A 10,600-nucleotide genomic window follows, 5' to 3' on the forward strand; every position below is an offset into this window, starting at 1 on the left:
CTAATTTTGAAATAAGGTCCAATTTAACCTTGGAATTCTGAAAGTATATTTAATCCGATTTCCCTTCACTTTTCGATCAATCTAGCCAGAATCTTTGTACTTTTGGCTCATTTTAAACTTTTTTAGAGAGTGAATTGCATATAAACATATAAAAAATATAAAAGTATTGAGATAGAAAATGTAAAAGTATTGAGCTCATGCAATAAGTTAAGGACCAAATTGAGTATAACCGATAAGTTGAAGGATAAAATTAGACTTTATTATATTCTTAAATTTTAATAAAATCTCTATTTCATAAAACAATTAAAAGTCAAGCAAACCTGCTAAACCTGTCCGTTGGCCGCTGCCGCTGCCGCTACCATCACCATCACCTTCCCACCACCGCCAACACCGTCAAACAAATTACTATGATCATTGTCATTAGAAACTAAAGCACAGAGGTGAAATTATGATCCAACACTGCTATCACCACCTTAACACTCGTAAAATTATCTCCAACAATCACAATAAAAAATTAACACAATTTCAAAATCAAATCCATCTCGATCGCAAACGCTAATTTCTTCATTTGCTCACAGACCAATCAAAAAACATAAAATGCATAAAAAAAATTTAATATATAAATTTAATAAAACAATCAAATTGGTTATGTTTAAATTATTTTAAATATGAATAAATTGAATTTGTGCAAGAAACTGGCTTGCCAAAATGGACTGTATTTAACTAAAAAAAAGTTTATATCGAAGATAATGCCTATTTAAGCAAAAAAAGAAAATGTAGATATTTCAAGTAAAAATAATCGTAAAGAAAAAATAAATAAATTAAATCTATCTCATAAATTTAAGGACTAAATTAAATTTTATTTTTAAAATTTTCTATCTCTCAATCCAATTACAACGCCAAGATTTGAATCCTGGACGTTGCTTAAGGGACCCAAGAAGATTTCAAATTTAAATTTTTTATTTTTCTTTTTATGTGATAAAGTTTTCCTCTACTTTTCATAATTAAAAAAGAATATAATTTTAGAAAGCAAGTCTAAACTTTTTAATTAATAGATATATGTATATATATTATTTTTTATAAAATCTATTTTCTCAAGAAATTATTAATTTTTTTTGTTTTTCTATTAAAAGTAATTTTCTAAATATAAAAAATCAGATAATTTTATTTAAAGCCCTTTTTGACCACAGCAACTCGTACTAATTAAAAACTACATATGTAATTTACAGTATTGTCCTTTGACTTTTGATTTAACGATCTATTTTCAATTTTGTTATATTAGTTTTTATGTTTTTGAAAAAATATTCTCATTAAAACAATATTTAAATAATATTATCTTTATGTACAAAGTGGACAAGTGTAATTTGACCTTTGTTTTATTATTTGGAACAGGGCAGATGCTGTTCTTGCAAGATTGGGCAAAAGGGTACGGCAAATGAGAATGATGGTATTATTATGTTGAGAATTGTGCCAATGTGGAGTTGATAAAATTTTCAAAATAAATGAAAAGAAAAGGAGAATGGAGTAAGGATTAAAGTGAAAATGTTGTCCATGTGTGGAAAAGAAAGAAAGAAAGAAAGAAAGCAGGAGCAGGAGGCAATGCTTTTTCTTTTAAAATTTTCTTCATAACCTTCACTATTAGAAAGATAATTTAATTTAAGAGTTAGCTTAGTTAACAGCAAAATTGAATCTATTTTCTTATTCATTTTGGATCTATATTTTAGGAAAAGTAAATTATTTATTTCAATGGAGAACAAATGAGAACTATACAATAATATTAAATTGATAGAAGATATGACTTCTAAATGGCCACAAATGGACTAGCAAGAAGGTTGCTAAGGGGAGAAATCATCCAAACTTTGGATGGAATAATCAATTGAATGTTCAAATACCTCAAACCCCTTCGAGTTTTCAACAACAACATGTGGGTTATGGTCTTTGTCTTCCACAACCGGTTCAAGAGAGCAAGCTTATGAGGTTGCTTTGGAGAGATTTGTGTGCTTAGCAAATGATAAGCATGATAAATTAAAAGGCTAAGATTGACCAAATAGCCATGCATTACTCTTCTTCAATTTAATTTGAAGATGCAAATGTGTCAAATAGTTAAATAAGTTAAAATTAATTGTAAAATATAATACGTCTCTTGTTTATAGAGAGAAAGTAAAGAGAATGTAATAAAAAGAAGATATTTAGGACTTCTCTTATTAAAAAATAATTAGGTCTCAATTGGAATTTCTACAATTTATAAATTTAACTGAAATTCATAAATTTTAAATTCATGAATTTAAAATCTATGAATTTTATATTTTTTACCATTTGAATTAAACAAGAAAATAATAGATTTTTTTTAAGTTAAGGATAATTTTAATATAAATTTATTAAGGCTAACATTAGAATAAAAAAGTATTATAACAATTTATCATTTTTGAAATGGTAAGTTTTATAATTTTTCACCTCGTAGAAAAGAAATTGAAATTTTTTTAAAAAAAATGTAAGATATTTTAGAGAATAATGATTTTTTTTTTAAAATTCATGTATTTTACTTGTCAAATAATAAATTTAAGTTAAATTCATCAATTTTATAAGATCTCTCATTTAAAATTCTTTAATCCAATGACCCTTTTGAGGCATTTTGTCACTTAGATGAAGAATATCATGTTATGGAATTACTTGATTTCTTTTGCTTTAGTATCATAATTTTTTAACTAATAACCCCAAGAAAGGGACAGCTTAAGCTCTAAAGTAGTACAAATTCCTCTTAAGTCACATTCTAAGAACCCTTTTTACTGCTCTAAAGTAGTACAAATTCCTCTTAAATCACATTCTAAGAACCCTTTTTACAAGGCCATTGCTAATTGAAAAGAAAAAAAAAAGTAAAGGAAATAAAGGAAACAGTTTCCTGGTAATGTTTGACAAGACAAATATTTGAGCTTGTGTCTATTTCCATAACAAACACAAGTTAACATTCACATTTGGATTCTAGCTATAAACTACTTCAATGTTAAAACTTTTTTTATTTTCTAAGTTAATACTCATTAGTATAGTGCACGTGTGTTCTTGATATATGATGGTAATATTATTTTACATATTTCTCTTTTTATATATATATTAATTTTACATACCGACTCAGCTGTTTATCTTAAATATCTAATATTAATTAATTGATTATTTATCATATTTATAAGAATTAATTAGCATTTTATAATATTATATATATATATATATATATATATATATATGTTAATCACTGACCTTCTTATAAAACCAACAATCAATTGACTCCAAATCCTTTCCGATCTAAATCGGGTCTCATAACATCAAAATATATTATTTGATATTTTTATTAGATATTAGAAATAAATTATGATAAAGTAAAATAATTTTAATCTGATTCAACAGAAATTCATTTTTTTGTGCAAATTGATATATGTATGAAATTCAAAAGACAATTAAGTTTTTTTACTGATTAATCCTTTTAATTAGACTGGATTGGCCATTTTTAATAAATTGCCTGATAAATTAGTCAAGAAGCTAAAATGTAAATTAATTTCCATTTAACTCCAAATTCAAGGAGCAATTTGGCATTTAGCCTGTGAAATTGTAATGGTGTTTGTCAACTTTCGCAGCATATAAAATATAATCTGATTCTCATTTAATATCACACTTTAGTGAACCTTAAATGGTAGAAAAGGGTAAGGTGACAGGGTCACTTGGCTCTACCTGAAAAGGAAAGGACACCCCTCTGGAGTTGATGAAATACTCCCAGGGTTCTATTTGTTTGCAGGAAAAACACTTTCCTCTGAGAAAACACTGAGATTTTGCACAAGGAAACATACCAGAGTTTCCCAACTATTATGACTTTTAAAAAGATGGAAAGAAAGGAAAAGAAAATGTCCCCTACTTGATTATATGGAAGCATAACATGCAGACACAGGGTACACATTAAACTTTGATTCTAATGGGCATCTGTTTCACATAATTTACAAAAAGAAAAAGCCCCAAAGTGAAGATGGGAAAGAAAGTTAAATGAAAGCATCAAGAATACGATCCTAAGAAAGAACCTTTAGTATATACTTCTTCTTTGCAGTGCAGCTCTATTTCCCTTGATTCTTTGCTTTCCTTTTTCAGCTCATGTGCTCAGAAACTAAAGAAAATACATGTCTGAGGTTAAAATTTTACATTGTACATTAAAAAAATTAATCAAAAGGAGAGCACCTTCCCTTCTCTTGCTCTTTCGCTATATAGCAGCAGCTGGTGTCATGGAACTTATGAGAAGGATCTTTACATGGGAGAACATTATCAACTGATGGTTACATTAGGTGCCTATGAAGTTTCCATTGGCGCACCACAGGGAGCTAGGGTTTTTGCGGGTAGGTGAACTCCACCACCTCGCACAGATGTGGAAGGCCCTTTCGCTGTGCTGGCTCTGCTCACAAGATTTGAGTCAAGAAAAACAACTATAACGGTGATATCATCGTGGAAATGCCTGCGGACGCCACGTTCTATTTTCTTCAAATCTGAATATCTCATCTCTCTCTTTTTAGCAGCTTCCTGCAAGGCAGCTTTCACAAGCCTCCTAGCAATTCCCTGCAGATAGAGAAGTATGAGATGAATTTCTTCTTCATAGTTTCTTGTATGGAGCTTGTTGTCTCTCCTAGAATGGCGCAAAATATCATGCATTCTAAACTCAGTTGTTTGCTTTCACACAACGTATTAGGAGCCGTTGTTTGCTTTCACACAACATATTAGGAGGCCATCAATTTCCATGTCCAATTAAGAATAACATAAAACAGGATGGCACATGGCCTGCAATAGCAAGCACATGCTTTTGTGCTGAAACTCCATAACCGAAGGTCAATCAATTCAGTTAAGAATAACCAGTAATAATTATTGGGACCTCAAGCAGTGGATGGAAAATAGCAGTCAAACAATAGAAAATATAAACAGAACTTTGCCTGAAAACAAGTACGTATACCAAATAGAGTGGCTGACAATATATTAGGGATATGTCAAACAGAAGAAAGGAATATAACTTACTTTGACAACCTCAAAAAGGAAACTAGGAAGTGAACATGAAATCAGAGCATTTTTACAATGTTACTCATCATTCACAAATTAAGTTCCAAGCAGTATTGAAATCTTTGAGAACAACTTGTAATCAATTTATTTCCTTTTGCTTTGCCTAGTCAAAGGCAGAGTTTTTTTAATGGGGAACCTTTACTATAGTTAACCTATAAACTATAACATTTAGAGATATAATCATATACCCACATATCTAAATTAAATATAACAATTGTGAATCACCGCCAAAACAGAGTTCTTACATTGCGTGGGTGATTTTGAACTATATCAACAGCTTCTTGATTGGTAAGGTGTTCCCATAGCCCGTCAGACGCATATATGAGAAATTGATCATGAGGTTGTAATTCATGCACAGAAATAGATGGTTCAGAGCTCAAAATTGGCTTCTTAAAAGGTTCACGAAGTCGAAACTTTGCATACAAGGGCTCTCTGTTAAATTCAGCTTTCTTTAAATATACATCACCAATGGATCTAGAAACCTGTGATATAAGAATTTATGCACATATTAAAAATCAAGAAATAGATGTTTTAAACACATGTGAGCGCACACACATATGTACAGCAAACATTTGAGAGCTGATAGGATAAATTAGCTCTCCATTTATCAAAACAGCACGACCTCAGAATCGTCCATCACATTTTAAAAGCCACAGCAGAGTTTCTCATTATCTTGAACACCAAACATATTACAACTTATTTATAGAGGTATAAGCATTACTGAGATCCAAGATACTAGAAATCATGGAATTGGCAGCCAATAGACATTGAGTCATTGATAAATTACAACTATTTCTGTTTCCATGTTGGCATGCATTTCCTATGGCACTATCAGTGGTCATAGTTTATTTTATACATCAAGCACCTGGCGTGATAGCTGCGCCAATTATTAGAATAAGATATTAAATTGAACTTCAATTGACATCTGTTATTATTTTCTCACACATTTAAATAAGCTGTGCATTCACTATCCTTTCCACATTTATTCTTCTCTTTTCATTCTTAGACCAGTTCTTTCTCTTTGATCATGCCAATGAATAATATTAATATCCTCTTGGTTTCTAAAAATCCAAACCACACTTTTCATCAGAACTTATATTATACTAAGATGAGCCATTGCTGCTTCTCCTCCAAATAACTAAAGTTTAGCAGTATTACTTCTTGTCTTGATTTTCCTGTTACTTTTGTGAATAGTAACTTAAGTCTCTCCCTATTCTAGCAAAGACTCTGTCATCACACCAGGACAACTTTAACCAAATCCAAAGCTAGGCACATGCGAATAACATAAGAAACATGATATCAGCAACTTCCAGATAACATAAAAGATCCTTTAGAATTATTAAGCATCCAGATAATTCTTATTATTGAATCATTCATACTGTTAATATTTAACTCGCTCAAAATGCTGGCCCATGGCCCTTGCTTTTCTTCCATAAATTATAACTGTGTGTAGGCAGTGGCCACCATGAAAACTATACAAGGGAACAGAAAATCCCTAGCTACCCCTAGAGAAAACTAGACGTCAAAACAAGCATTTGATACTTTGTAAGATACTCGGTCTACTTAAAATGCTTCAAGAATTTTATATTTGATAATGGAAATAGCATAGGATATCAAGGAAAGTAAGTAATATAAAGTTAGTCATGTAAAACCTCTAGCCCAATTATCCACAAAAGAATCTTACCTGTATCAGGCCCTTCACACGCCATACATTATGTTTCAAAACCACAATTTGAGAATCATCTGGATGCATAGAATGCATCTCCTGTCTGACAGATTCTATGCTCACATTATGCTCTGCTGACAACTGGATGGCAAGAACCTCCCCAGTTGCTTTGACAAGCCTACCGAGGACAGCACGCGAATCACCAAGGTTAGCAATGTAAAGGATACCCCCACAGATGATACCAACCAGACAGCAAGATCCAACTGCAGCAATCTGTGGTTTCATAGGCCACTGTTTAGTGACAAGAGAAAGAAATCCCTCTTCAGTCGCTTGAAATGCTTTCTTAATCACATCGACAGACATGGATTGATGTTCTGATGTGAACCCTGCATAATTCAAACAACAAGTGAAGCATCAGAACAAGAATAGCCAGGATCATTAATTAAAACAAAAAAAAAAAAAAAAGTTGCTTTCTTAATATTCTTTTAAGATACCAATCCGAATTAAAAAATGTGAAATGCAATTGACACCCAACTTATGTACAAAAGAGAACACCCATGTGAAAAGCACCATAAGGATTTTTATTCCTTACTCTTTAGATGCTGAAACAGATGATCATTAATGTAACGTGATGTCTCTGGACCTCCATGACCATCATATATTCCAACAAAGGTGCCATATGGGCCAGAGTCAAGAGTGCTCAAGGAGCCAGACTCAAGCTGACTTTGATCCTCAAGTAGATTATTTGCTTGCACAACAGCCATAGAGAATTCACCATTCACGTGCTGTCCAGTGTCTTTGTACCAAAGTAGCCCATCTTGCCGGCCTGCTGCATCCGAGCCCATGTGGACATACCGCTCTGAGGACGGCAGCCAGCAGGCCCTCAAAAAGTTTATCAACCTTGATAACATCCCTCATCTCACCAGGGCCAGCCTTCAATACCTCCACATCCAAAATTGGATGCAATAATATCACTACTGCTAATAAACCCCAACAATCTCCCCCCTGCAAAACAAACAATATAGACACATGCTCATAAAAGAACAAAACTTTCAAGTAAAGTATAAGCAAAACTCATTGTGACACTAAAGGATGTATAGAAAGGGTTCAGCTTCAATGTTAAATTGTTAACCATATAACAGGAAAAATGAACAATTGACACTGCAAATCAGATACCAATATCCAGTTCCACTTTAAACAGCAAAATAACCAATACCCATCTGTTAATACTGCTCATAAGAGATAAAAATAACAAAAACAACACGGGATTCACTGGTCAAATCTAAGTCCACATTCCATACTTTGCCATACAAACAATTAGTCGAACATACACGTCTCCAAAGTAATCTAGCGCCCAACAACAACATAATAAGAATTCAAAGTAAAACAAGAAATCAAAACAAATAGGAGAAAATAAAGAAAAGGAAAAAGAAAAAAAGAAAGAAACTCACAATATAAATTAAGCTTTATCTGTGCAGTTCCTGGTCAGCTACAAAATTAGAACAGAAGAAAAGGATGGAGATCTAGAAGAAACAAAATAATACATGTAGGCAATATAAAAGGGTTAGATCCATAGATCCATGAAAGCAAATCAAGAACTGTAAATATTTTAACTTGGGTCTTCTTGAACTTTCTCCTGGGAGCAATAAAAAAGTATCTGAGTTTGTGGGTAGTTCTAATTTGGATTTTCAGTCAGTGGATAACAAAGAAAAATGGTTTGGAGAGAATTGAGAAGAGAAGAGAAGAGAAGGTAAAAAGAGGAGATTGCTTTTGAATCAGTGGAGATTGAAGAGAACTATAAAAAAATAAAAATAAAAACTCGATCTTTTTCGTTTTTCTCTTTATATATATTTTGAGCAGACAAAAATGTCCCAAGAGAAAAAAAAAAAACAAAACCGAACAAATCGACGGCTGATAGCCAGCAATGCATATGGGCACCCATGGGCTCCACTATATATAAAATATAACCGAAAATTATAAAACATTGAAATACTATACACAATTATTTTATTTTATTCTATTACTTAATATTTCTTATTATATTAATAAAGTTCATGCAACTCTATTTTATTTCTCATTTTATTGTTTTGGTAAAATCCAAAAAGGATTGGCAATCTGATTTTTCTTTTTTTCTTTTCTTTTCTTTTTTTACAGAACCAATCTAATATTTCCATGTTTATCTTTTCTCCACATAAGTATGATTAAGAAAATTTGTAAGAATTAAAATATTATTTGTTTTAAAAGCACTTAACTTCTCCATAGTAACATGATAAATTGCTCATTTGTTTTTCTAGTGTAAGTGCTTTTAAATTACTATGTTTTCTCTTGTAAAATAATGTGACATTTTAAATTAATATATATATATATATATATATATATATATAACACTATTTTAAACTTATGTATTGTAATAGTTGAAATGCTTTACAAACATTTGAACTTTTAAAATAAACTTTTAAGTTTTAAAAATTATATGTAGAAATAAAAAATAAATTTATATGTCTGATATCAATAAAACTAATTTATAAAAAATATATAAATTAATCCAATAATAAAGTCAAAAAGTCCTATTTTAAGACTTTTAGTTCCTGAAGTATTAGTCAATTTATTTTCTTTATTGTGAGGTTTGTTAAAAATGATAAAATATATTTTTCCATATACCAGAAATTAATTTTCAATTTTAGTAAAAGAATTTTAAATAAAATTATAAATAATATTTGAAAAATTAAAGTTATAATAAAAAATTAAGTTTTAAGTTATCATTCCAATGATGATAATTTCTTACTTTTATAAAATTATAAATCTAAAATTCAAGCTATAATTGAAATTAAATTAGTAAAATATTACTTTTCATTCTATAGTGATTGTCACATTTTAGTAGGCTATTTAAAACAAAAGAAATATTTAATAAGTTTAAATATAAAAAATCAAATTAGATTAAATTATTCTCCTGTAGATATTATGAAATTTATTATATCTATTCTAACATATGAATAAAATAATAAATTAAAAATTAATATTATATTAAATATATAAAAGTGATAAATAATTAAATTTTTTTAATTTAAAAAAAACAGTTAGTATGAAATATAGAGCGTATTATAATTTTTAATTATTTTTTAAAATTTTTCAACTATAAATTAAAGAAAGCATAAATAATTTTAAAAAGATAAATAAAAAAAGCAAGTGATTTCTTAGGAAAAATACATGGATGTTTGTTGCGTGTATAGAGTGTGTATGTATGTATATATTATTTGTGTGTGAATTTTGCCAAATTTTGTGATATTAGTGAAAGGATTTTCTTAAAAATGACGTGTGTGCTTAAGTATCCGATCCGGGGGTTGATAAAAACACATGTCGATGTACAGAACTAACCAAGTGTCATTCAGTTTGTGGGATAGGTTTCATCGAACTGTCATCCCCCAACACTTGTCCTGCCATTTTGCAATACTCTCTCCTTTCTTTTTACAGCCACTTGCAATTGTAGATTGTTATTGTCATTATTGAAAACAAGAGAATTGATTTATGGAGCTGTTTTTTGCATTCTCACTATCTGTTTTTTAAATGTATTAAATTATTATTTAGTAATTATATTATTAGAATATATATTTTAATAATAGTATATTTTATTAAAATTACAGATTTTTTATATTTTATAATATTTATTTATAACTATAAGAAAATTAGATTTAGAATTTTTTTCAAATTTATTATATCGGATAATAGTTATATATTTAAATCTATATATTATATGTTCTTAATATTTAGGTGATAGAAATTGATCAAAATGTAATTTTATTGTTTCCATCCATATTAATAACAATAAAAGAAATTCTTACAATAGATTTTTAGTAG

The 10,600-nt window shown here is 29.7% G+C and overlaps 1 protein-coding gene across 1 annotated transcript; it reads right to left on the bottom strand.

Moving 5' to 3' along the window:
* Window positions 1-3,881: 3,881 nt before the first annotated feature.
* On the bottom strand, window positions 3,882-8,560 carry LOC8267713 (probable protein phosphatase 2C 60). The gene is made up of 5 exons (XM_015726275.3): window positions 8,197-8,560; window positions 7,338-7,750; window positions 6,764-7,131; window positions 5,325-5,561; window positions 3,882-4,587 (listed from the first exon to the last, which is right to left on the bottom strand). Exons 2-5 carry the CDS (start codon window positions 7,654-7,656, stop codon window positions 4,324-4,326), a joined length of 1,188 nt encoding a protein of 395 aa, XP_015581761.1. The 5' UTR covers window positions 7,657-7,750; window positions 8,197-8,560; the 3' UTR covers window positions 3,882-4,323.
* Between the last annotated feature and the right edge of the window lie 2,040 nt (window positions 8,561-10,600).

Source organism: Ricinus communis, chromosome 5 (genome assembly GCF_019578655.1).
Source record: "Ricinus communis isolate WT05 ecotype wild-type chromosome 5, ASM1957865v1, whole genome shotgun sequence".
NCBI classification, from domain to species: Eukaryota; Viridiplantae; Streptophyta; class Magnoliopsida; order Malpighiales; family Euphorbiaceae; genus Ricinus; species Ricinus communis.